The sequence below is a fragment of the Clytia hemisphaerica genome, unplaced genomic scaffold (genome assembly GCF_902728285.1).
Source record: "Clytia hemisphaerica strain Z4C2 unplaced genomic scaffold, Clytia hemisphaerica genome assembly, whole genome shotgun sequence".
Lineage (NCBI taxonomy): Eukaryota > Metazoa > Cnidaria > Hydrozoa > Leptothecata > Clytiidae > Clytia > Clytia hemisphaerica.
In genome coordinates, this window is record NW_027104564.1 from 246,005 (window position 1) to 273,623 (window position 27,619).

General features: G+C 36.0%; 1 protein-coding gene across 1 annotated transcript; it reads right to left on the minus strand.

Annotated features, from left to right (window-relative positions):
* Window positions 1-364: 364 nt before the first annotated feature.
* On the minus strand, window positions 365-14,144 carry LOC136823393 (rho GTPase-activating protein 15-like). The gene is made up of 17 exons (XM_067079574.1): window positions 13,724-14,144; window positions 13,399-13,491; window positions 12,886-13,134; window positions 12,617-12,727; window positions 12,325-12,405; window positions 11,774-11,992; window positions 11,455-11,541; window positions 11,007-11,156; window positions 10,548-10,655; window positions 9,874-9,975; window positions 5,131-5,362; window positions 4,695-4,808; window positions 4,233-4,331; window positions 3,929-4,006; window positions 3,200-3,334; window positions 2,641-2,746; window positions 365-2,193 (listed from the first exon to the last, which is right to left on the minus strand). Exons 1-17 carry the CDS (start codon window positions 14,099-14,101, stop codon window positions 2,019-2,021), a joined length of 2,517 nt encoding a protein of 838 aa, XP_066935675.1. The 5' UTR covers window positions 14,102-14,144; the 3' UTR covers window positions 365-2,018.
* Between the last annotated feature and the right edge of the window lie 13,475 nt (window positions 14,145-27,619).

Below are 27,619 nucleotides of genomic sequence, written 5' to 3' on the forward strand. Positions count from 1 at the left end.
ATATGAATCATTTTCACAAAAGACAGACGAGAGCGGTTAACCCTTATCTGATGGGTTTAAAAGTTGTCGTTGATAATAAGTTTTAAAATCAACAATCTGCAGGCTTTGACCAACATTAGTATATTTAAAAAAAATCTATATTTAAAAAGGTCAAATGTTAAAGAATTTCAAACTGAACTTAAATAAAGCCTTCCGAACAAGGGTACGTGAAAATTCGTGAACAAACGGAAAACGGCCTTCCTTGTGGTATCTCCAGGGATAACAATTTTATATCCTTCAATCTCTACCTGGGATACTTTCACAGTCTTTCGATTTCTAATTTCCGAAAAAGTCGAGAGAAGGAGAGAAACGACGTAACAAATGGTTAGGTTTGATAATTATATCTTTTTTATACAAAAACAATTTGATATTAAGCAAAAGCAAGAAAATTTACACAGTTTTAGTTTCAAGTTTAGTAGTAGACGACTGGTAGTCGGATGATTTAAGTATATTACATAATAGGAAATTCGATCACTGGTAGCAGATAAAATCAAAAAGATCATTCCAACAAAAATTAAAAACTAGAGTCAATTCGCTTTTAAGTTTGCACTTATCCTTGTTTTGCTTGCCATTTTTGAATGAATGTTTCAAAAATTACAGTCTCCAAAAGGTAGCTCGTTGAAGGCTGCAACTTTAGATGCAATAATGCAGGGAAAAATAATTATTTAGTTGAAATCAGGGCTTCAAAGTAATTTAGTACCAAAAATAAAGTTTCTAGAATCAAGGGATATTAAATTCTTTTTCTTCTCTGTTTTTTCGCAAATTTATCATCATCTTTTGTCAGTTAAAGACCTCTGAATTATCTTTTCAAAGGTTTTTCAAAGGTTTATAACTTTTTAAGATTACATTAAAACATTTGTTCAAAAGTAGCAGGGATAACAAAAACTAGTGCACACCTAAAACAAATGGTTTCAGGACTACTTTTATAATGAATTATTTGTTGTCCTTGTCTATGATTGAACAAATTATTTTCGAAATTGAATTATGTCGTTGTGAAATAACAAATAGCAAAAAGTACAAAAAAACATAAAAAAATGTCCAATAAGAGAACGAACAAAAAAAAAAAGAACTGAACGAAAAAAAAAAGTTTAAAATTTGAAAACAGTTGACTTTGTACAGAGGAAATCAACGAGAAAACACAGGCTTCTTTTGAAACGCTGTAGGTATCGGTTGGCGAAAGTGACAGTAATAAATAAACCTTAAAAAACATAAAAAAGTAACTTAAAACGCAGAAAAAAAGGAACATCTCAGAAAAACAGGTGCCCTCCCCTAAAAACATTGGACAAGATAATTTTCATATAAATCCATCAATAACAATAATATAATAAATTCACATGTAGCAAAAACCGACCATCAGTAGTAATAAAAAAATTAACTAAAAATTCTAGACATATTTATATAGACGTTATATTAAAAATTTTGAAATTATTGCTATTTCTTTAATTATCAAATTCTAAACTTGCTGTATTATTTTCATTCATTCATTCATTCAACATCATTCATTCTTTATCATTGTTTTTTGAAAGTCATCATTTTTCTGTCACTTCATCGACCGTTCTTAAAAACAGTGAGAAATCAAACTCAGGCTGTTGGTGAGCGAGTTATTGTGTTATTGGAAAAGCGAAATCAATACAACATTTATTCATTATTTATTGAACAAGGCAAGCATCTAGCAGTTGCAGCAAGGTTCTGTCACCTGCACCAGAAATGTTCGCATTGATGTCATTCACACGTTGTCATAGACCACACCCAAAATTATTGGGGGGAAAATGATGTCCAGTTGTGTCAATACTCTAACTGATTAAGATCCAGGTTCGGTGGCAAACCAGTTCGTTGGCATACACAAGACCTCGGAAGTCTTCAGGAACCATTCATCTGAAATAAACAACTCAGCCTCACTCCCATACAAATTAGCCTCACTTTAAAACAAACGAAGTAATTCGTAACAAAACCATTTCATTAGCACCAAGCAATTTGTGTTACATCGTATAAACATCGTTCCACTCTTGCACAAGAAATTCAATGACTTGATTTTGAAAAACCGTCGTCATAGCAACATTTATAGAGTCCGTTTCAGGCCACATCAGCGTCGGTCCGAAAACAATAGCAATGTTTTGTGAATGCATTCGATTCTTCGAAGACATAGACATCACCCTGGAAAAACAACAAATTCAATTAATATTCCACAACGATAGGGCTAAATTTAAACACGAGATTAGAGATTGAAAATAAAACATTTCGCTTGTTTAGTAGTAAGTAAATCTGCGACCGCAGTCGGAGGCGACCCTGAAGGCTTCTCTTTCGATAGCTGTCTACCCGAAAGTAGGGGAGGGCGCCACTCTTTCTCTCTGGATTCCTCCACTTACCCTTGATCCTTCCCTTAATTGCTGAGCATCAAGCAGAGAGGCATCAAGTACCATTTTTAAGAAGTCTTTGGTATGACCCGGTCAGGGTTTGAACCTAAGACCTTGCACACCGTAGCCAGATGCTCTACCTTCAAGCTACGGTTGCTTGTTTAGAACCAATGAAATGCTAGCTTTACGTGTCCATTTCAACATTTAATGCCTTCACAACAGACCTCTTCAGCATAATATACACTACCTGTTAAAATGCGTGAGTAGCAGATTTAAAGTCTCTTTGCGTTCAGCTTTTAGCTCTGAGACGACTTCCCTCATCAGTTTCAGCTTCTCAGGCTTGAAAGGGCTTTCTAAACAAAGAAAGAAATCGATATGAAAAGTCCTGTAAGTTCCTGCACTCTTTTTACATGACACCCCTGTGTCACAGACCCGGTGGACCCCCGCCCCGGTGGAAAAATAGGCCAAAAAATCGTCTCCAGTGGAAAAAATAGCCTACATTTTCAACCCAACTGGGAAATTGCCCTATGATTCTATCCCCATTGAAAATTGAATGGAAAAAATTGGACTCCAAAACCATCCCCACTGAAATTTTCGAGCTGGAAACAATAGATTTTCTATCCCCATTGGGATTTCGATAGAAGTTTTCATCCCCACTGAGGGAAAAGGTACCACCGGGGCACTGAGACAGGGGTGTTACATGGTAGAAATTTATATTTCCAACTAATTAGGGACAACCTCATCTCTGAGCTTCTATTTGTTTGGAAGGACTATAGTTTGGTGAACAGAAAAGGTCGGTGACTTACTCATAGCACCAACAAATCGATCGAACAGGTGAAAGGGTAGAAGAGGTTCGGGGAGTTCGCGAAAATACAATTTCAAACAACCAGTCAGTAAGTGAATGTCATTCCATTCTGGTTGAGAGTAGTCCGGCATCTCACCTTCAAAAAAAAAGAAGAGCAATAGAATGTCAAGAATTTGGTAACGTTACCGCTACACACATTAGCGAGTTTATGTATTTGCACTTTTGAGGACGGTAAAGTCACTGAAGCGATTTGGAATAACCCGCAGTTCTGACCCGCAATATCGAGGACGGTAAAAGTGCTGATTCACCGTCGTCCTCAGCTGGTCAGGATCTAGTCAAATTAGAACCTTACCGTCTCTGTTGCAGAAAACACACATACATAAACTCGGTATTTGGCACTAGAGTGGAGTCTCTTTAAATCGGGTCTCAATAACTTGGACACGTTTTCCGGTCCCTTCAGTTAACAATGTCTTATATAAGTTACTCCATAACTCAACATTTCCATTACTCGATCAAACTTGTGTTCTCCGTGCGTGTTTGATTCATGAAGAGTCAACTGTATTGCCGAATCAGGCCAAAGATCTTGCGCTGTCAGTAGCACTGAGTTTTTCCACGCTTCCACATTATGCAAAACAAAGGGTTCTAGCAAAAGATTCTAAGAATGCATATCTTCCAATGAACCCACCGGAGTAAGTTATCCAATAATAAAAAAGAAATGATTTAAGCATACCATTGTCGATTAGTCCACGTAGTTTATTGACTGACGATAAATTACCAGAGACACGATATATGCCATCCACATCAAGTCCTGTTAACAAACAAATGATAATGATACAAATTCATCACTTCAATTTTGCTCCTTTTAATTTGTATGTAGGAACAACAGTTCTCTCAGTTTTGGACTAATTCTTTTGGAAAAATTTGAGGGACTATTTCCTTTGATAATACACTTTATTGATGAAAGGTTCAACTCTCCTGACTCTTTACTTAATAGGTGAGCTTTTGAAAAATCTGAAAGCTTTTTTTTCACTGACCTCTCTTTTCGACCTCATGAACAATTTGAACAATGAATCGAGGTACCAAATTATCTTCACGTTCGCAAAGTTTCTCGAGCGGATAGCCAAAAACAAAATCTGAAAAATATAAGAGTAAAAAATCTCAGCTCTAGTTTAGACGGCCGACTTTCTGCCTAGCCTATTCTAATTATTAGAGTAGGCACAAAGTGGGCACAAAGTTGGCAGTTAAAATCTTTGCTTGGAAAAGATTGAAAAAAGACATTGCATTGACCTTAAAAGAGGGCCGTCTAAACTAGAGCTCAGAAACAGCAAGATAATGGCATACCATCAAATTTAGAAGTCAGCTACAAGAAAGTTTACAGAGATTTATCGCTAAAAAGAACTCTCAAATAAAGTCTCCTTAATGTCACTACATGTAGACCAGCAAACAAGACAGACAGACAGACAGGCAGACAGACAGGATCTTCACATGATTCCTACCTGCGATAATTCCTTTACTTTCGAGTTCGTTGAACGAAGGTCGTTTGGATAAATATTTTTTCAGCTTGTCTTTGATCCTCGTTTTATCTTTCTCCTCGTCGGTACCTCCCGTAACTGATGTCAAAAGAAATGAAATCATATTTGCTACACTGTGCAATCATTACTGGAAAATTCCTTGTCAAACAGGCAGATATTCTAAAAATTTTGATTTCCGCACCCTTGTGAAATCCCCGATTTAAAAACTCCGATGCACAAAAAGGAAAATAAGAAAGAAGTACCTCGCTAATTCGAACTGGAACGGGGAATATTATTTGTTCGAATTATAGAGGGATTCGAATTATAAAAAGCATATTAGGAGGATTTCTCCGTGACGGGGACTGGGGACAAATAATACGGTAGAAGTTCGAATAAGTAATAAGTAATAAGTTTACTGTACCTCGTTTCGACAGTCGGCGACTGAAACCTTTGAAGCCACCGCTTTTGCTTTCCGATCCTAAAAGTTTTTTCGGCATCATCGGGGAGGCAGCTTTGTTACTTGAAGTCGAAGGGGGCGGTGATAAATCATTGGGTGGAGCGATGGTGCTGGTGGGTGAGGCGAGGCGCTCTCCGCCCCCTCCATTGGAGATTTGATGTTGTAGCGGATGCGGAGGCAGAGGCTCTTCTTCTTCCTGTAGGAGAATGGTAACGAATGTGTAAGCACGTGATATAATGTTCCCTAGCAACGACGATGCCATGCTTCGTTTAAAATTGCACACAAACGAGTTGAAATACGTTGAGAATAAAAGCGAAGAGCTTGGATCTTTCGTTCGCAAAAGAAGCAACTTCTAACACTGTTAAATATTTTCGACCAATGAAATTCAGAAGTTTAACGTTTGAAGGAGGAAAAGTAAGTTTGAAAAACAATGCTCCAAAACATATTTAGGAGAGCACGTTTGGTGAAAAATTAATCGCCTGAATGTTAGACATGGGAAAGGTAAAAAAGTCATGAATGTAGAGCGGCCCAATAGAAATTTCATCAGGAGTTCTTCTTACCACGATTCTTTGAGAGCAATTCAAGAGAACAGGATCTGCACAAACATCCTCCTTGAAGCCAAAAAATATCTTAAACTTTGCTCCAGTCATTCTTTTGAAAACTTTATTTGATTTGTATGTTCTGGTATAGAGTCACTAGTGTAGACGCAATTCCATTTTATGAATCTAAGTTTATATCGTTACATGTGCTCAAACTAGACTTGTAGGAACGTAAAAGCCCAGAGGTTCAACTTTAGTTTAGTTAGTTCTATCACTTTAAATTAGATTATTAGTCAGTAGACAGAAGGCTCGATCAAGTATGTCGAAGATTGGATATACAAGTAGAAATACGAAATTGTCAAACTGTTATTGCTCCCTCCCATGCAAAAACCACCGCCCTCAAGTTTGAAAACTACTTTTAAAATAGATTCCTTAGGGAGCTAGATCTAAAAATAACAAGTCTTAGTGTCGATTGAACTTCTAATTTACCAACAAACCTATCCAAAACAACCAACAACCAATATCTACCTGAAGTTTTTGTTAAAACATAACATCGAGTAAACTCCTCTTTTAAAAGACATTCAAATGTCAAAGAAACTTTTGGAATCTGATGAAAGCAAGCAAAAGAGAATATTCGTCAAATAAAAACCAAAGAAAGAAAGTAAATAAAAGAAGTGCAAGCTCAATCATTTGCATAAGGAGAACGAGGAAAGGAAAAGTTTGTGAGTATCATGCATCACAATCTGGTAGCTTGAGAAATCTTCGTTTCGTGGCAGATTCGGTGGAAAATAAAGTGTTATAAACAAGAACGCAGAGATTTGAATTGGCCACTGGCATTATTAGTTTTCAAAAAGTTATGTGTTGGTAAGATACATTACATCCGAGAATTAAAAAAACAAAACGAATAAAGCATTTTCAGTTGATCGTCTCTTTTGCCTTGTAAGAGTGAGTAAGAGTGACAGCTTCCACGGTATTTAAAGTAAGCATCGCATGGCAGATGGCTATGCTTTGTTGTGTGTTAGAAAGTTTTCGGAAAAATACTTACTGTGAAAGTACTAGTAACAAAATCTGTAAAAAGGTACTTTTTTAGGTTATTAATAATGCATAAATCTGAGTCATACAAGGGAACTATAACTGAATTACTCAGCTTTAAGAAGAGGGATTGAGGGCATGCAGTAGAACGTTTTCATGAATTTGGTATGGATGTACTTGTTTTGATGAAATTTAGTTTCTAGTTCGGGCTATAGCACCTGACACACTTCAACTTAAAAAAAAACCAGCGCGCACAAAGGGTTAAATCATCCTTCCATTGAAATCAACTCACTCTAATTCGAACCTCTATTATTCGAATTTTTTTGTAATTCGAACTAAAATATTGATCCCTCGAAAGTGGTTAAAATTTGAATTTTTCTCTAATTTGAAAAAAAACAACTTTGGTTCCATAAAGATCGAATTAGAGAGAGTCAACAGTACATACTTTCATTGAATAAGCCTTCAAAATGTGTTTCGATGAAAAGGAAACTTACATTCGAATTTGAAGATATTCTTCTGAACTTCAACAATTGAACTTTCATATCTTTGCATTAACAAACAAACAAACAAATCACCCCCAAAAATATACCAGGAGCTATCAAAAGCTTTCAAATAAGACGACAACTTGTATTCGCAGCACATTAACTTATAGTTGACAAGCTTTTTAACAGAGCAAAATTATCCACTTGTGTTTTGAGGAGAGAAAGGTCCCTACTAACATATTTCTGTTGTTTTTAATGTTGTTTTTGTTGCGTGTTTTAAAAACCAACGAATTTTTTTCTAATCTCTCCATGAAAATCGTCACTTTTATTTTGATACCATTAAAATGACATTGAAGTCAAACAAAAACTAATTTATCGTTTAAACACCAAAGTTTGGCTTCTTTACTTTCTGTGATTCAATAGTTAGAACCATTATATCATAAAAACAGAAAATCTGAGCTGAGGGCTATAGCAAAAAGAAAGTAGAAGTAAAACTGCTCCCAAACTTTAGTTTGTCATTGATTGTCCTACAGCTTTTTTAACTTCAAAAAACGACAAAAATATTCCAAACCAGCGTAAAACTATATTCACAAAAAGTCAACAGGTAATTTTGCGATATTTTAAAATGTATATACTACCTGTATCATTACATTTCATATAATTTTTGAATACACCAAATAGAGGTTGGATTCAACGTAAAACCAGGGGAAAATGCTGATAAATGCATAACTATTAAATGACAAATTGTACTTGACATATTTCTTTTAACTTTCACTTTCGAATTAAGAGGAGGAGGAGATGGAAGTTTGCTGATGTTGCATGGTTCTCAGTATTAATGAGTTATCAATGTTTATACTTAACTCACATTGATATATTGAAAATAAGTTTGGTATTAAACCTTGAATTGAGTTTAAGATTGGTCAGCGTCAAGTTATTAGGGAATGGTTCTTGGAAAACCACACCATTTTTGATTATTTTTGTGCACTTTAATGTTTGTGGGAAAAGGAGAGCAGAGACGGACGGGTTGAATATGTAGCTATTTGTGAGAAAAATTGCATTGGTCTGCTTTAGTTGAAACATATGCTGCACTCGAAAAACAAGAAGAGCGGGAGAGGATATTCTGTATCCCTAAAAGGAATAAAATAAAGAGGACGAAAACCGTCGAAACATAGTCATGGTTCTAAAAAAAAGAAGTCAAGAACAACAAAAACCAAGTCAAAACGAAAACATCAAAACAAGAGGAGAAAAGTATCACAAAATTCAAAACAAGTTGTTTGACAGAGATGAAAACATAACATAATCTGTAGTATTCTTAATGAGAATGACAACATCGTTAACCCATTATAAAGTCATTTAATCAAGTTGTTAACTCCACGCCAAACCATTAAAATAACTGTCGTGTCTAGTAGGATATCAAACTATCTTAATAAAAATTGTTGTCAGCTGCTGTCATCCTTCCTTATATGTTGGGATGTGATCGTGGATAGAGTCGTGTGGGATCGAAGATATCTTTTAGTGATATAAAAACTTGAATGTTAGTGGAACCTAATTGAGATGTTACCAACAACACTAGCATATAATGGTATTTTTGTCTCGATCCTCCGTCCAATACATTGTATGTTCTATAGTATATAGATATTTCTACACGACTCTAATAAATCAAAAATGTAAGCCTTTAATCAAGACTGAATAATAAAGCTCTCAACTTTGATATCGATAATAACTATAAACTGTAACTGTACTTTTTCCAGCACAAATATCCATCGTACACACAAAAGATGCAGTATAAAGATATACTGTAAATTGGCGAAGTAGCAGTGAATGTTGACCTTGTAAACTGAGCTCTCTAACGCTTGCATTTGTATCTTTGTTTGTATGGTATAAAATGCAAAAGAGTTATACATTATAACAAGTCGTACAGTCTAAATTCTTTTGTAAAGTTATAGAAAGTAAGAAAAACCACTTTATATCATGCAAGATAGTAAGTATAATAGTGTATGGGTTGATATATTTTCTTACTTTTAGAGAAGATAAAATAAAAATATGTCAATGGTTAAAAGAACAGGATATAATGCAAAATTGTTGATGGTATGTAACAAGTTGCCATGGAGACAACAAAGAAAGATGGTGGACAATGATGTCAGGTAAGAAAGCTTTAAGCTTAAAACAGTTTCTCAGTGACTTGAGGTACTTATTTATCAATGTTGTCCAGTGAATTATCTGTTATCGTATAGTTATCATATTTTGGATAGTGAAACTGAATTTTGAAATAACTGGTGGGCAGAGAGCACAAACAGCATGATGTCAAATAGTTAAAGAGCTTGGCCATATTAAGTTGGCTGCATGCTCGAACTTGTACATTTGGATTTGAAAATTAAAGAGCCTACTATAGAGTTGATACCTCATGTAAACAAAGAGAGATTTTATGACACTACGTCATCTTAAAAGAATTTGCTGATGACGTCACGACCAATGACTTTGAATTTGAGATCCAATACTTTTAAATTAGCTCGAAGTGCAATTGAAAAGGATAATTTGGGCAAAATTAAGTGCTGGCATTAGATTTGGAGGTTGTTGCAATGCATTATTATTATGTAAAACACTTAATAGGGTGATTCTGCTCATCAAACATTGACTTTAAAGAGTGTTCTTACCAGTTTATGTATAGTAGCTTGTATGCAGACGATCCATTCACCCATTTCCAGTTGATTGTCTGCCACAAATTGATGAACGTTCTGACCACCGTACGATGCGATCTATATACGTAATAATAAATATATCATCAAATTATTGTATTTTCAAGGTGTGTGAAGTATCCTTTCTTGTAACAAAACTTCTATTGAGTAAAGTTCTCTCAGATTAGTAATCAAAAAAAGAATAAAGTACAAAATTCTATGGTAGTAGTAATAAAAATTGAAGAAAGTTTTTAGTATTCATCAAGCAGTAAAAGATATCTACCATATCCAAAAGATTCCACTGTTTAGTACAACCCTTACAAGTCAGCACTTTTAATGTTAACATTATTGTACATAAGACAAGCTGATTGGTATTTTCAAGTGTTAAATTTATTTTCAATGAGATTACAAAACATAATTAAATACAAATCATGGCATACATTTTCTTTTTTGAATTTACGAATGACTCAACATGAAGTAGAAATGTTTTGATTGAGATAACTGTTTCAATACACAGTGGGACGAAGCTTTATAGACGACATCATAATAAATCACAATGTGACCAATTAAGAAATAAACTTTTTACTAAATTGCTACTTGAATGAATAAGTCATCTTACGAAGAAAAATTTTTAAAAAGCTTTATGTATTTACCTGAAAGACATATTTCTTTCCCTTGACTTTCTCCTTTGAGATATGGTCCAACGTTGCACCGTGTAAATCCAGGCTTGACTCCGGTTTGCCCGTCGGAAATCCAGGTTTCTGTATAAAATTGTAAAAACTCAAAAGAGTGAGGAAGAAATTTTATGGTAGTTTTTAAAATGTACTGTCAGGCAAGAAGTATTTCATTTTCTATTTTTCTCAAAATGTACGGTTTCTATGACAAATGTAAAAGCCCAAAAAGATATTAATCTAAAAATCCAATCCATGACTCACATATTTGAAACCTTATACATTTCAGATTCATTTTTCCCCAGTTTTTCACAAATTCTTCACTTGCTTTACCTCTCCTACGAAGTTTTAAGTTATTGGTTCGCTAACTACTTTTAACAAACCCTATCTTCCAAAGAGCAACAAGGATTCCAATTGGGAAGAAATATCGGTCAAACATACAGGCGATGCAGTCTTTTGGTCTTTGTAGAAAACAAGATTGCTGTCATATTTGCAAATGTAAATGGGTGTCCATATTGGTTTCTTTATTTGTTTCCTTCCTTCCACAACCTTTCGACGCATCAATTGACCAGCTTTTTCTGCTTTTGGACCCTGATGAAAAGAAAAGATTTGTATGGGGTTGACTTTTCCTTAAATATAAATCTAAATCTCCCCTGTCAGGGTATAGGATCGGGTTAATCAGAGAAATTAGAAGACTCGATCAAAAATGTTATTTCTGAGAATATCATGAGATACTTTAAACAACGGGCAGAAAACTAAAGGATCATTTTACAAGCTATTGTTAGTTGTGTACATATAAAAAAGGAGAACAAAACAAATTAGTTTTCGTTTAAAAGGAAAGTCCAGATATTGTTAGAGAGTGTATGTATGTGCATGGTGTATAAGATACCTGTGGAAGAGAATTGTTTTCAAGTTGTACAACTTGGTTCATGTCAATGATCTCAAAAGATTGATTGGAATCAGAACGTTGGTGATTCTAAGAATGTGAGGTGAGGTGCTAGTGTCAGCAAATTAAAAGTAACATAAAATAGTGCATTGAAATCATTAATAAAATTTGTCAATGAATAAAACCCTTTAAAAAAAAAGGTGCATTAAATTAATATTAAATCTTTGGTTAACTTTAATTAATTCAAAGAAGAGTTTCTATAATTAATATAATACAATTTTTTATCTCGAATTTAAGTCAAAACATTCAAAGATTCACTTACAATCTTTTTATTTTTGGAAGGTAGCCTTGGCGAAACAACAGGACTTCTAGCAGATTTATCTTCCTCGGAAGACAAGCTAGAAGGTGACCGAACGTGTACTGAATGGCATTTGTTTCGTGGTGACCGCTGACTGCTAACTGTTTGTCGTCTGATCACGCCTTCTAACGTCTCACCAAATGAGTTTCTTCGCATATTTTTTGATCTTCCAGAATCTGAGACCTGAAGGTAAAAACATAAAATTAAATTTTTGAAGCCACAAACATGGTTTAACCACCACGTGAGCATTTATTAGATTTCGAGATGAGCGACAATAGTGCAGTGGTAGAGCATCCGGCTACAGTTTGCAAGGTTGCAGGTTTACCCCCAGCCGGGTCATACCAAAGATTCCCAAAATGGTACTTGATGCCTCTCTGCTTGATGCTCAGCAATTAAGAGAAGGATCAAGAGTAAGTGGAGCAATCCAGGGAGAAAGAGTGGCGCCCTCCCCTACCTTCGGGTATTTACTAGATTTTGATTATCCAGACAAAACAAAGCAAATCAAAAGCACAAACCTCAGGAAGAGCCCAAGTCGTTCCAGGACCATTCATGTTATAGAAATATGTTCGTCCACTTTTATCCACGCATGATTTCCACTATAAGAGAAGTTCATATGAAGGTGTTATAAAGATGTTCTAGTGACAAAATTACAGCATTCACTGTTCATCGATGAATTTCTGTTCTTTTGTTGGTAGAACTAAAATAAATATAAAGCGGCCTAAGGAATGAATTAAAAGTTCTTTACCTTACTTTAAGCATCGAAATATAAATTCTCTGGAACAAAACTTTGAAAATAAAAAAACCAACCCTTTCTTTTGTGACATTGTTGATAAATATTTCATCATGTGTTTGAGGTTCAATCTCCACAGTCCATCCTTTGGGTGCATTTGACATCACTGGGGATGTTGATATCCGGGGCTGAAAATAGAATTCATAAAGCTTTGTAGCTCAATGTTGAGATTTTGAGACAAAAGACATTGCAACACCGTGATCAACCAGATATAATTATATTGCTTACTTTAATCAAAAATAAAGACAACTTTCATCCAAACGCAATTCGAGCTTATTTTACTTACTATATCTATTCTTTCTTGAGATATATTTTCCTGCGATAAATCTGACAGACTGCTACCAGAATGTGAGCTTGGTGTCTTTTTCATTTCACTTCTTGCTTCATTATAGAAAGACGAGTTGTAGCTATCTCTCTTTGAGTTTCGGTTTGACCGCCCAGAAGGTAAAGTGAAAGATTTGAGTTGATCAGTTTTTCTTGGTGAGATTTCGAAGGATAATGAAGGTAGGGAATCTGGAGGTGGACTTGGATAGTTCTAGAGAGTATTAGAAATATTGATGACATATTTTGTTATGAAACACACATGTTAATATTTTAACAATAAAATCAAAGTAATCTAAGAAGCTAAAACCATTAACTCATGGGGTCACTTTCAAGAGCAAGAAGTACCCCCAAACAGCACAAAAGTAGATAAGACTTTTATAAAATAATGTAATTATCAGAAAAAAAGGGAAAAGTATTTTTGGGAGTTGATGAAGATTTTGAATTATTTTCATCAAGAAGCTCCCCAACAACTCACCTCATCATTAGTATTGATATTGAGACTGCGCAGATCTGCAGGAATGTCATCCAAACTTGGATCGAAAGCCTCATCATCTTCATCATCAGCTGACTGTATTGAGAAAAACAAAAAGGAAAAAATTAATTTTCATGTTCGCAAGATGTGATCGTTGTTACTGGTAAGGCAACCTGCTGATTATTCAAGAAAGAAATACTTTTCCGAAATCTTAACTTGACTAGATTTAAAGCTTCAAGAATTGAAAGAAAACAGAAAAACACAGACTTTAAACTTTAGGAATATTACTGATCATTTTCAAAAAAAAATCATTAAAAGTTTTTCTTACCTCCGACTCGTATTCCTCTTCATCATTATAAGAAGTGATTTGTGCGTTGTTTGGTCGCGTCACCACAAGTGATTGATGTCCAAGCTTTGCCAAACCTTCCATATCTCTCTTCATGATTTTCTTATAAACTTCCATATTGACATACTGGTTGACAAAACCAGATTTCCCTCTAGGGGTGATATTAATTTCTTTGACGTAAGAAGCTGGCACATAGCAAATACTTTTCCCTTTGAACACTCCAGTTCGTTGCACTTTCCACCAATCATCCGAAGACTTGTTGAGAAGAATGAAGCGCTCGCCTTTATTGAAGCTTATGTGTGCTCCATCGTCATCTGTGTATTCATATGCAAATACAGCCTCAAGTATTGTCGAGTCCATCTGTTGACAAATACTTTGACAGAACTATCTACATTGCATTTTTGATCTATAAAAGTTTTTTAAATTGTCAAAGTTTAGCAAGATAAAATTTGACACACAAAATATCAAACAAGGGAGGATAATTGGAAATTAAGTATCTACTTGCAATCCATCCTTATTAGGAAATAAGATTTTGAATTTAGGAGATTGACATGTGTTAAGAATACTATTAGAAAAACTCTAAATATCTTTCCAACATGGAATATACAATCAGAGCAGTGAAACATGGTGTAAAGGTGGAGCATGCCTTCAGTCCCTTGCCAAGCCATACCAAAGAAAAAAAAGTACTTGACATGCTCAATAAATATTTAAAGGGACCTAGGTAGAAAGAGTAACACCCTCTCCTACCTTTTAATTGATTGCTATTGAAAGCCTTTTTTAGATCACCCCTCTCCCCACTTAGACTTAGGAAATTAAGCCTTTTTATACAAAATATATTCTTAAAGTGAATGACCAGATCCTTATCCTCCCAAAAAGAATAATCAGAATAATCTGGTCATCTCAGGCTGCATCATTTGACTTCATTTTGACTGGTTTTAGGCGTGTGATTTATAGTACGTCTAGTGTGATTTAGGCGAGTGATGGCGTGTGGTCAAAAATGTTCAAATTTCAGGCCTAATTTCAAAACTTAAACGAAGCAAAGGGTAGATTGAGAAACCAAAAAAAATGAAATGAGCTAATATATTCCGAATATATTTCATAATCTTTTCTTTTTCTTTTTGTTGTTAATCAGACAAAAGTTAAAAACTAGAGAAAGGAAAGGTTTAGGAATATTTTGTACTTTTGGACTTATCTCTAAGTATTTAAGGGCCGAAAGGTTGATGGCAAAATTGTTTTATGGGGTTGGTAAAGTTCACCTTTGAAGATTTGAGAGTTTAGAAGCACATTTTGACAGACTTGATCCTTAAATGGTAGATCAGGAGGTAAAGATCTTGATGAATGTTTGTACTATCCCCATGAAACTTTCCAAAAACCAAGATTTTATTATCTGAGTGGGCTCATTTTCTGTTCAATCTTGAGCAAAAATTGTTGTTTTGAGCAACATTGTCAAGATTTTTAGGATTTTAGAGTTAAAACTGACTTTGAGCTAGCCCTAATCTTTAATAGAAAAGAAAAGGTTCAAACTTCTGATAAATTCTTGAACTATCTATAGGATGCTTTAACAAAATCAAGAATCAAGTAGCAATGGGTACTCATTTTGGGCAAAAAATTCAGCCAAAAATGTACTTTTAAGTCAATTTTACAAAATTAAGGGGGTCAGGGGAGTTTGAAGCCGCCTTTGAGTGAAAATTCAGCCTCTATAAGCTTTCGAAGAGTACCATATTTGATTTTCCTAGAAACCTTTCTGGAATGTGATGAGGAATCATGATTTTCAGATAAAATTTACTTTCTAACTGCCAATTACTGGCTGCAATAGAATGACCTCAGCTCTAGTAAAAAAATTGAAAAAAAAGCCTTTTTGGCCCAAAAAAGCACATTTGACAACTTTTTTCACCTAGTTTCATTGTTTTTATATAAAAAATTCATCATAGCCCTTATATTATAACAAATTCAGTGACCTAGACCCCTTTGAAGTTTGCCAATGGGCCAAAATATCCCGAATTTTAGTCATTTTTCGAGTGATGTTAAGAAAATTTTTAAATCAAGATAAAAAATTAATGGTAGGAGATCACATAGGTTTCTCTTTTGATCCTAAGAGACCAGGCGGTTGTCTTTCAGGAACAGAAGAGTTGGAGGTCAGACAATGTTGGGATTTCTAGGAAAATTGGGCTAAAGTTGGTACTTTTTTGAGACCTTATTGGCTTTTCGGGCCTCTAGGGGCAAGTAGGGCCGGAATTTTTTATTGCAATCACTTCAAATGGATAGACCAGGGACTAAACTACCAGAAAATATTATTTTGAGCAGTAAGAAACTCCCCAGGGACAGGTCAGATGGCTCTAAAATACCCCTAAAATCAAATTTGTAGTGTTTTTGTGACGTCATAACTCCAGCTACCATTTTGAAAATTTTGATTTTTTTGGAAAATTGTATAGTAGTTTACTGGCCATAGTTTCAGAATCACCCAAAATCAATTCCTCATTTTGATTTGAGAAAGCATGGTTCTATATCAAAAAACTTTTTAAGTGCAATGCCCAAAAATGTCAAAAACTTCAAATTGTCATAAATCCGCCATTATGGATTTTCAGACCAAAATATTTTGGGATTTTACTCAGTTCATTACAACATATCCAAAAATGAAAAAAATCTAAGTTTCAAACTATTGGACCTGCCCCGCTCTTAAAAAAACTGGCTCTTAAATTATCACCCAAAAAAGTGCCTTTTTTTGTCCATATCTTTTAAATAGATAGTCCCAGCCTTATTCCTCCTTCAGTAAAGCTTCTTATACCTTTTGTCCTTCAGAAATACCAAAAATATTGGCCTTAATTGTTTGCTTTCAGTTCCTGTAGCCAATAGTTTGACCCCCTGTATTTCTAATTTATTCCGCGCGGGTTTTTCAATAGAGTTGTCACATGACTCAAATCCCGCAGTCTTATTGGACTAGAGAAAGCGAAAGTGAAATCGCGTGATCTGATTTGATGAAAAACCATGGGAACTGGAACCGAAAATAATTCTCACTCTAAAACAAGATAACGGCGAGAAAAGCACGTCTTTTGCTTTGAACGAAAGGTTGTAAATTCTGGTTGATTTTACAGGGGCCGCGGCACTGGGGAGGCCACCCGGCCCTTGGCCCGACCGCATTTTTTCAAAGTAAAAAGAAAACTTACCAATCAAGCCAAATTTTGTCTAATAACAATAAAACAAACCTGTTTTAGGCAATCTAGAAGGGGTAAAATTCAAAAATTTTCACCCGTCTGCGCCAACCATGGTGGCGCCTCCTTCCTCAGTACATCATGGCACTATCACTTTCAAAAAGGAGCTGTGTCCTCTGTTTTAAGATTTTATCTTATCTCATTTACTTTAATTAGTAGAGGCTTCTTCAATGTTTGGGGAAGGTAAGTCTATAAAAGTTATTTGTTTTTTGGTGGAAACAAGTGTTTAAAATAGCATTTTTTGTGCTCAAGGTTTATTTTTCTTTGCAAATTTTTGTCTTCAATCTTAAATAGATGAACCAGTAATTTGACTGATGGTTATGATTTTTTCATAGAATATACCGGGTGACCCACGAAAAAGTTCGGACCTTTCTCGGCGTCTTGAGGCCGAACAAATGTCCCAAAGTGCTCGGAATTTTGATATTTAAAAAGTAGATATCCTAACTTAAAATTTGAGCTATCACTTTTTAAATTTGACCAACTAGTTCTCTACTTATGACCTTTTAAACTCAACATTAATTTTTCGGAAAGTGTAAAAAACACGTAAAAAAGAGGTATTAAATTAATGCAATCAATTAGAAAATCTCTTATAAATTGACTTATTTAACGAGTTTTATGACATTAATAATTATTAAAAACACCTTTTAAAGTAGTTTTTGTTTAAACCAAGACTAGTTTTTATCAAAATTGGCACTTTCAAGGAATTTTCTCAAAAACCTTATATCAAAAACGTCTAAAAATACCTAATTTGATACCCCTTTTTTACCTGTTTTTTACACTTTCCGAAAAGTGAATTTTGAGTTTAAAAGCTCATAACTAGGGAACTTGTGCGTCAAATTTAAAAAGTAATGGCTCGGATTTTAAGTTAGGATATCTACTTTCTAAATAATAAAACTCCAAGCACTTTAGGACATTTGTTCGGCCTCAAGACGCAGAGAAACGTCCGAACTTTTTCGTGGGTCACCCGGTAGTAAAAATATTCAGGAACTTTTTACAGAATTACAAAAAATCTGTTAGTTTTGGAGATATATTGAAAAGTTTAGACATGGGTAGTTCGCGTTTGTGTTTCGCGTTCCCAACCCAAATGCACGCGGGTCAGGCTGCACCGAAACTCCGAAGCAAGATATCCGCGATACAATTACAATAGCGCTCATGGTGTTAATCATATGAAAACTAACTGCGCACGCGTATGGTATATATTTCGATATTTCGACAAGTGATGCTTTCAAATATATAATGTGACAAATTCAATATAATAATTAATGACGAAACCATCAACCTCAAAGACTGTAATGTACAGTAACTTGGTCGAATGTCAACATCCCTCATCTAATTCCAACTGCCGCAAAAGCCAGATTCCATGATCATGAATTTGTTCCAAACTTTGCTGATGATGGTTTTCGTGGGGCTCAGACGAAATCTTTCTACTATAGATCGATCCCAACATGGAATGCACTACCGCGATTTGTCATCGAGTCGACCTCAATCAAATTGTTTAAAGAAAGCCTAAACAAAGCGTGGGAAAAACACCAACTAAGATACTTGACATATTAATATTGTAATTAGAAATCGGTTCGTAGAGGTCCACCTCGGGCCTGTGAGCTTGTATACATCATAATAAAAAAAATAGTTCCCTTAAGGCCATCTTACCACTTCCAAGATGTAAATAATAAGCAAATGAGATTGTGTAGTGAATTTCATCGAGTTTGGCTGGCGGAATGCAAAACTATAGCCCAAAACCACTCAAAATGTGCTAACTAGCATACGCAAAAGCTTTTTTCGCGCGAAAATCACCAGGCCCCTTCCTTCTATACGGCTACCATTTTGAAATTCGGACCGTAGCGGGCCGTTCCGTAAAAAGAAAAACAAATCTTTAGCTCGTGTTCGCAAAATTTTAGGCTCTGAACAGCAGATTATTAAGGATATTAATTTTCGAGGAACCCGCCAGAGAAATTACTTGAAATTTTGGTCAGTAGTGCAAATCTCGATGAAGAAAAGGTTTGCATAGTTTTCCAAACGCGGATCGAAGCAGTTACCTAAAAAATTCAGGTCAAAGTGTCTACTCTCCTATTTAGGATACCTAAATCTCCAAATTAGGATACAACTCTCCTAAATAGGAGAGATTGCCGACAGGTATCCTAATTTGCACTTGTTCCTGACTGACAGCTAACTCTCAACATTCCGATATACCTACCCACTAACGGTGTCTTTTCCCGTTACACGTGGTGACTTTGAATATGGACGTCGCCCCTAATGTTTAACAGATTTTTTAGCTCAGGTTTCCAGAGAGAAAAATAGTGTTTTTTTAGCTGCTCCAGAAAACTCCGGAAGTCTCCGGAGCGTCCTCCCACCACTTAGACCAGCATGATGAACACAGCACAAATCCAAATTCACAAACACAATCCACTTACCGTGAGATTGGGTAACTTGCATCAGTGGAGGCTAACATGCATAGCCTTCAAATAAATGACCTGGCTGGTCATTAAAATACAAAGTTACCAAATCAAAACAAAAATGGTAGAGTAGAGCTGCAAGCGGAGCTGCATAGTTGTATTTTAATGACCAGCCAGGTCATTCATTTGAGGGCTATGCATGTTAGCCTCCTCCACTGATGCAAGTTACCCAATCTCACGGTGTGTATTTTAAAAACCAATGTATATTAACATACCAGGGTTAGCCCCAACCCTGAGGGTGCCCCTACAAGGGCCTTGAGAGCCCTATTAGACTCTCTAACAGTCTCCAACCCTAAGCCTGACCCTGGGCCTAACCTGACTGACCACTCACTACTATCAGTGCGTCACAAACAGCGATATTTCGATCGCACGGAAGCGCTTCAAAACACCAGCTTTTTGGAGTTTTGTCTTGTTTACCCAAACGCTTCAATCTCGCGTAGGCTTATGGGTCAAGACTAGAACCCCCAATACGAGAGACATTTGCCTGACCGAAAAAAAATCATCATCATCAATTTTGTTAATTGTCAGAATCGTTTACTCACTGGAAATACGCAACTTTCTGAAGTTTCGTTTTTTTTCGGTTGTGCTTCATTTTAAAAATAACAAAGATGAAAAGTTACCATCAATCCCGCGAGTAAAAAAAAGTATTCCGACTAGTCTATGAAAAGTGCGCTCGGGCGGCAAATAGAATATCTCGCAAATTAATATATGCATAAAACTGACGAAATCCTTTCTTTATTATGCTTAGGTGACGTCACCATCGATCCTGACTTGACATGATGGAGAACCAAATTTGGCAATGCATAATTATTACGAGCGGCCGAGAAAGTTTGTGTGACGTAAAAATTGCGCGATAAACGAAGCCCTAGAAAAACGCCCACTGAAAATTGAAACTAGGAATTTATTGAATAATTCACTGATGAAGTATCAAACTTTTCGTTTTTTGTAATTATTATGAATTCATAATTTTTAAGTACTATTTTTTGAAAGTCAAAGGAAAATTAAAGTGAATTTAAGCTGATTGGGTGGATATTGGGCGGACGGGCGTTTGGCGATGGGAATTTGATGTTCTGTTTACCGTCGCGTTGCAAAAAATATTTGATGCGGCAAAATTTCATTATTCATTATTCATTATTCCTACCTGGTGCTTCCCATCTCCAACGAAGTTGAATTCCACCGTGAAATCGAGCTGCTGTCACTTTTGGAATCAAAATGACATGCGCGAAAATTCAAACGCGTTCGAGGCGCGTCTAAAACGCGAATTTCTAAAACGCCCTTGTAGCCGCCCATTGCTTGAAAAAAAGCCTGTCCCATTCGTGGACGTGATTGGAACCATGTTTTTTACTCAAGGCGCACATTTTGTTAGCGAAGATGTTATTTTTGATTCACGTTGAGTGTTTTGGATAGCTTGGCACAGGAAAAGAAGAAAATAATGAGTTTTTAAGAAATAGTGAAATTTTTTGAGCGGCGGCTCAAGAGCATGCGGGCGATCGACGGTAAACAGAACATCAAATTCACATCGCCTTTTGCACGTTCCGAGATCGGAAATTAAATGAGAGTAAAAAACGGGGACGTCTTAGTATGTAATATATTAATTCATTATTTTATGTTTTATTTTTCACAAATGAAAAATGAATTTTTGATTTTTGAATTAAGGAAATATAATACAATATATAATTTTTGATTGTCAATGCCAAAAGATATTTCTTTACTGTTACGAATAATCTGCTGTGTTGCTTCGCCACTTACCCTCGGATTGTTTTAGTAGACATTTTGGTCACGTAAATAAAAACATGTGTATATATTGACAACGCTGGACATCGCCGTACATTGCGCGGTGGAGTCCGGTGGGCGTCTGGTGGGCGTCCGGTGGGTGTACGGTGGGCGGAGCCTAACCTATTTTTACCACCGTACATGTCCCACCGTACACGAAAAATACCGCTGTACATTGTACGGTGGGAAGTCGATCAGGTATCTGAATTCCCACCGTACAAGACATGTCAGGCCGCCTTCTTGTATACACCTTAGGCGGAATAAGGGCGGACTAAGTGCCAGGCAAAATTCCAAGCACTCTGGTAACTGGCCGCTTTTTGACTTAGAAATTGAGTTTTGGCTTTCGAAAGTAACCAGAATTTTTTATGAAACCCCTTAAGGCCACTTATGAAGGGCTTATTTTGAAGGATTTAAGCATTGCATTTGCGAAAATAGAAAGAAATGTATTGAATTGAATTTATTTTCAATCATCATAGAAAGAATACATTTTGATTTTGCTCACTATCTTCATCTTTTTGACAGTTTTGTACACAAAATACAAATTCTCTAAATATTGAGTTTTGAAACTCAATTCAAAATTGAGTATTTTGGCCGTATAACGCCCACAAAAATTTGGAATTTTCACTGGGTGCGTGTTTTCTCTGATTCCCTCAATCGCCAAACGATAAAAAAACTAAAAGAAAAACTCCTCGAAACAAAAGCCGAGCGAATGGAAAGTATTTCATCAACTTCGTTCCCAGCGTAACTATCGACTTTTCGACGTCTACTGATTAGACGCCAGATACTTTCTGCCCTGTTTTTAGCCCCGATTTTTCCGAATATATCCCGAACTCTTAAAAAATTGGGTTTGCGTGATTTGCGAAAAAATTTTGGCGTGAATGTGGGAATTTTGGGTCTGCTTCTGGGGGCCTCTTTTTGAAAGACTTTTGAGTACCCTTGTGGCTCGTACATACCCGTCACCTGTTTTGCCTAAAGTATCTCCCCCCCCCATCAGTAAAAAAATAAAGCCTGAGGATATACACGGGCACGAGGTTGGTATTTCATCTAAAGAGACCTATTTTGTATCGTGCCCAAAAAAGAACTAAACTAAATTATTTTTCGGAAAGATTACAAATTTTTCCTTGACTCCGACTGACCACGACACCCTTGTGAGCATGCGTACATCCACCGGACAATCGTACGGTGGCAATTCCGTGTACGGTGGGATTCTGCACGGTGGTGTTGTACGGTGTTTTCGATCTAACCTAAAATACCACCGTACACCCACTGGACTCCACCGCGCAATGTACGGCGGTGTCCAGGGTCGTGTATGTTGAAGCCGACTGTGGACTGACCAAAATTGCAATTTACATAAATGATTGTGGAAGACGCAATTGCAATTTACATAAATGATTGTGGAAGACGCTTTAGACGAATGTTTGGGAAATCAAAAAGACAACTTTTGTGAGAATGTTGAGTTTTGTTTATATGGCCAGGCCCAATTGATTGTTTGGTTCGTGTCCTAGAAGCTTTGAAAAATGGGTCGGTCGGTCGGTCGGTAGCTAAAACTGGAACATTTTCATTTTCATTTCCACCAAAAACCTCCATTTTTGAAATTCCTAAAGCAATTGCGCAATTCTAGAATCCAACCATGAATGTAAAGAAATAGCCTAAAGCCGGGATCCACAAAGGCACGCGCTGTGATCGCAAGATAACTTCTAGTTGGAGATTAAACGTTCACAGCGTGTGCTTTTAAAGGAATACAGCTGTGACTCTCTGCTTTTAAGGTGCTTGATATTTGTTTTTAAGTACGGGTTACACCGGGACATTTTCTATGCGCGAAGTGGATGTTGTTTATAGATTGAATCAAAGCAGTCAGTTATAAAAAAAGAACAACAGATAGGGTGCGCACTCGTCGGGATTTTTTGCACGGAATGAGGGAGAATTTACAAAAATGAACTTCAATGCATTAGTACTTACCTTTAAATCATCCAAATCTATTCATTCTTTTTTTAAATCAATCAGGAATTATCAGGGAAACAAGTAAAAAAAACTGTATCCAGGTATCTATTTTCTTTCCAAAGATATTTATGTTTTTTGACGTCAAGGTGAAAACGCGATTTAGCGCTGACCACGGCACCGGAAAATTCTCGACCCACATTGAAACGAGTGGCTGTCGCTATTGAGCTGGTTCATCTTTTCAATCGCGGTTTTTTTAGTAAACCCAGGGTAAGATTAGGCTACAATCTATCACAAAGTGCTTTATTTGAAAATCTACAGACCGTCTGGAATTTCAAAAAAAAGAAGAAATTGTGATTTTTTAACAAGATTGCGGATTTTTTCATTTAAGCACCATACACCATCTGAAAGCTGAGGATTTCAGCTTTCTAGTGGTGAAATTTGTTTTTAGCTATCATTTCCAGCTCATTAGCGATAAGCTAAAGTTTAACAGTCATCGGGCCGATTTTCAGACCGCACCAGCAAAACTCGCCACACCCCACCACACGGAAGACTAGATTTCATCCGCCATTTTTGGCGCGATTTTGGTGCTCCCGAAAATTATTTCTTGCTGGCGTGGTGTAAGGAGGCGATTCTTTGAAAAGGTGATTTTTTTGTGTTTTGAAAATGGAATAACTTTGGGAATACTTAACCAATTCTAATAAATGACCCCTCATTTTTCTCACAAAGGTAAGGACTTTCAAATAAAATTAGTTTGGTTTCTAAAAATTGAGGGGAAAATTTTGGCCTGTCCACCCTACAACAGAGATGGTAGTTATCATGTGAAAAGGAGGTAAAATTTTTTTGATTTTTCCGACTCAAAGTGAAACACTTTTTCTCAAAAATTTACAGTTGGTCGGAGGACACGAACCAAACTATCAATTGGGCCTGGCCTATGGCGGTTTGTGACGTCAATGACTATTATACTGTCACTGTCACTGCTGATATAAACAATTTTCACCCGTACTGCTTGAATGACAAACAATCTACTTCCACCCGTACAAAGAAGTCACCAACGTTCACCAACCTTTAATACATACAAAACCCTTGAGTTTTTTTGTTGGTTGCTCATTAAAATCAAATTAACCATTAAATCTACTCACTGTTCACCGCTCCCAGCAACTGAATTGACCAAAAAAACCACTCAAATTCCACTTCGATTTCGCTCGAACATCAATCAAAACAGTCTCGATTGACCAAATCAAAATGCCTCAGCTGGCCAGTTGCGATAATACCGCCCTTGAAATTACTACCACCCGCGCCGCCTCCCCAACTGGAAAGAAAATCTGAGAAACAAAATTGGCAAGAAATGAAAATCTGTTTTGTTTTGGAATTACGTAATCTTGAAGTTGTACATAAATGGTGATCATCGCTCTCGGGTCTCGCCTATATGCGAGCCGCGAGCGTCGATACCGTGAGCATCACATACCTCGCGAATAAATATCGAATAAAATAAAGAAAAACTTGGCCTCTGGTAACCACTACCCAGGGGTATTAAGCGTCATGATAGCTGTGTACCGTACACACATGATCAACAACGTCTGGAGTAACGTAACGTTATGAAGTTATGCGCGTACATGGTTTGCGATTTCCTAAATACCGAAGAATTTTGCCAAAATTTCCGAAATTCCGTAAAAATATACTTCTTGCAATTCCGATACTTTTTGGTATTTTTCCTCGTTTTGACTAATTTTTCATCAAATTTGGTTTTTCACATATGAATTCCGAAAAAGGGCGGATAAAAACTTTATAATACCGAAATTTCGAAGCAAAAATTTATGGATTTCGAAACCGATTTCGATACAAGTTGCAGTTTACCACGGTATTATCTCTGGCGCTATCAGTAACAGTAAAGCATAAAAAGCCGATAATATGCAGTGAACGAGGTTGGGAGAGCACCTATCCTCGTGTGTCAAGCGGTTTACACTTTTTGCAAATGTTCCATGAGACTTACTGAATTTAAAATTTATGCGAAATGAGTTTCTTTGAAAAGACACCTAAGTGTTTAACACAGCCAACCATCAGTCATACGCTTGTGTATCAGAGCTGTGCTGTATGTGGCGCCCCATGTCCTCACATGGTACGAGTTGACCCGGGAGATGTTAAGGCATAAACCTTAGTTTTAATCCATTTTTGGTCAATCAAACACTCTCACCTTTTTCAGTGTGCAGCCATTTTGTTTGTTTTTGTTTGGTCTGCATTTTATTTCACTTTTCCCACCATTTTGGTTATTCTGCATTTTTCTGTGTTTGATAAGCATTTGGTCAGTATTTTATTCATTAATTATATGTCAATTTGATATGCATTTCCTTTTGTTATAATTTATTTCAATTTTTCTCATAATTTATTTTGGTCTGTAAATTAGACTTTTTGATCTGCCTATAAATGCCACATCATCACTCAGACCTCACTTCAACAGAGACTTCAAGGAGTGAAGACCTCCTCTGACATGATGTCAACTCAAATCAAATGAAATCAATCAATAGTCTCTTTAGTTACTCACATATACAAGCATTCAATTTTCATTTCACACAGTTGGTGTTAGTCTTGACACACCCTGTGTTCTGCTGCCTGCTTACAGCATTCTACCTCAGGCCAGCTGGTGAGTTTTTTGTTTCTTTTCTCTGTCTCTATTTGTGGCACCTAAGTTAAGTTAAGTTAGATTTTCTTTTACATTATATTAGTACTTCAATCATTCATTTATACATTTGCTGTTTTCTACTTCTACTTTTGTTCTCATAGACTTACATCCTTTTGTACCTAAGTTAGATTATTAATTTCGCCTAGCGAAAGTATTACGATAGCCTTTCGCGGCGGCGGTGTTGGTGTCATCGGAAAAAAAATTAGAAAACGAAAGTACTCGATACGGTGGACGAACTCACTAAATTTAATTTACAAATTACACGCTCGTATAACCACGGACGATTTTCGCGGGTTTTCTTTCTTTTTGTCTTTAGCTTCACAGTTTTGATGTTTTCTTTATTTTCTTATAAGCATATACTTTATAAGAATTAAACCAAAAAATCTTGACAGACGGTGATATACCTTTCGGTAATTAATTCTTACAAAGTAAACAAAGGATGGCGCACAATATGAGGATATTTATTTTTCTTATAAGCATATACTTTACAAGAATCAAATCAATAACTCTTGATAGACAATAATATACCTTTCGGTAATTAGTTCTTACAAAGTAAACAAGCGATGGCACAATATATGAGCACATTTATTTTTCTTATAAGCATTTACTTTATAAGAATCAAATCAATAACTCTTGATAGACGGTGATATTACCTTTATTTATGAGTTCTTAAAAATTAAACAACAATTGTTCTTAAATTGGTCTTATTTTTTAGCGATTTTAAGCCTCGTTGTTCTCTTGTAAAATTGTTTCATCAAGGCTCAATGTAAAGTAGATTTCAGATTAGCTTCCATCTCTACTTCTTGTCTTTCCTATGTAGTTTAAATTCTAGGCGAAATTTTCGACTTCAAGTCGTCTTGTTTTATTTTCATTCATTAGACTTAGTATTTTTCAATTTTTATTTTCAGTTTGAACACTACATTACTACACATCAATAAATTAATGCACTGAACAGTGTTACAAACACGGCGTTATTGTTTATTCAATCTCATCCTGACGCTACAGGAGATTGTTTACCATTACTTAAATCGATTTCTAATTATTATAGAAAACTCTGCATACAGTATTACCTTATCGGTTAAAACTTAGTCCCCCCGGGGGGGGGGGTACTAGGGTTGGCGAATGAGGGGTATGTGCGGACGGGACCTCCGAAAACCGACCCTTAGAGAGACCAAATTTTAGTGAAAAAGTGACCCTTAGAGAGACTTTTTTGAAAAATTTTCTCAGATTTTCAAAAATTTCCTACCCTTAGTGAGACTTTTTTGTAATTTTTTCTCTCAAAATCAAATTTTTTTTCTAGAAATCGTGATTTTTCCCACCCTTAGAGAGACTACTTTGAAATTTCCTGATTTTTGTAACCCTTAGAGAGACTTTGAAAGGTGAAAAACCCGACCCTTACCGTCCGCACATACCCAGCACCTATTTTTTCGATTTTTGCCTAAGTACCCCCCCCCCCGGGCTTAGTCCGAGACTTAGTCGCCCCTAAGTGACTAGATTTTGACGAGGTGACTAAAATTAGGGCCGACTAATAATTAAGACCGACTAAGTTTTGACCGATAAGGTATGTTTTTAGATGTCTCTCTGTCATTGAATCTTCTCGCACTCATGATTTTGTTGCATGTTGGTAGGCTTTCATACAAGATCCTGGATGATTGATGATTGACATTATATCATGGTTACTTTTTATGTTTTCACTCAGTACAAACACATTTCTTTCACTTACACATCTTGGCTGTTCCATTAAAGAATCATACAAGGGGGTTGACAAACCATTTTCATTCAAGTCACAAAAAAAATTATTGAAAAGTGGCAATATTTGCAAAAA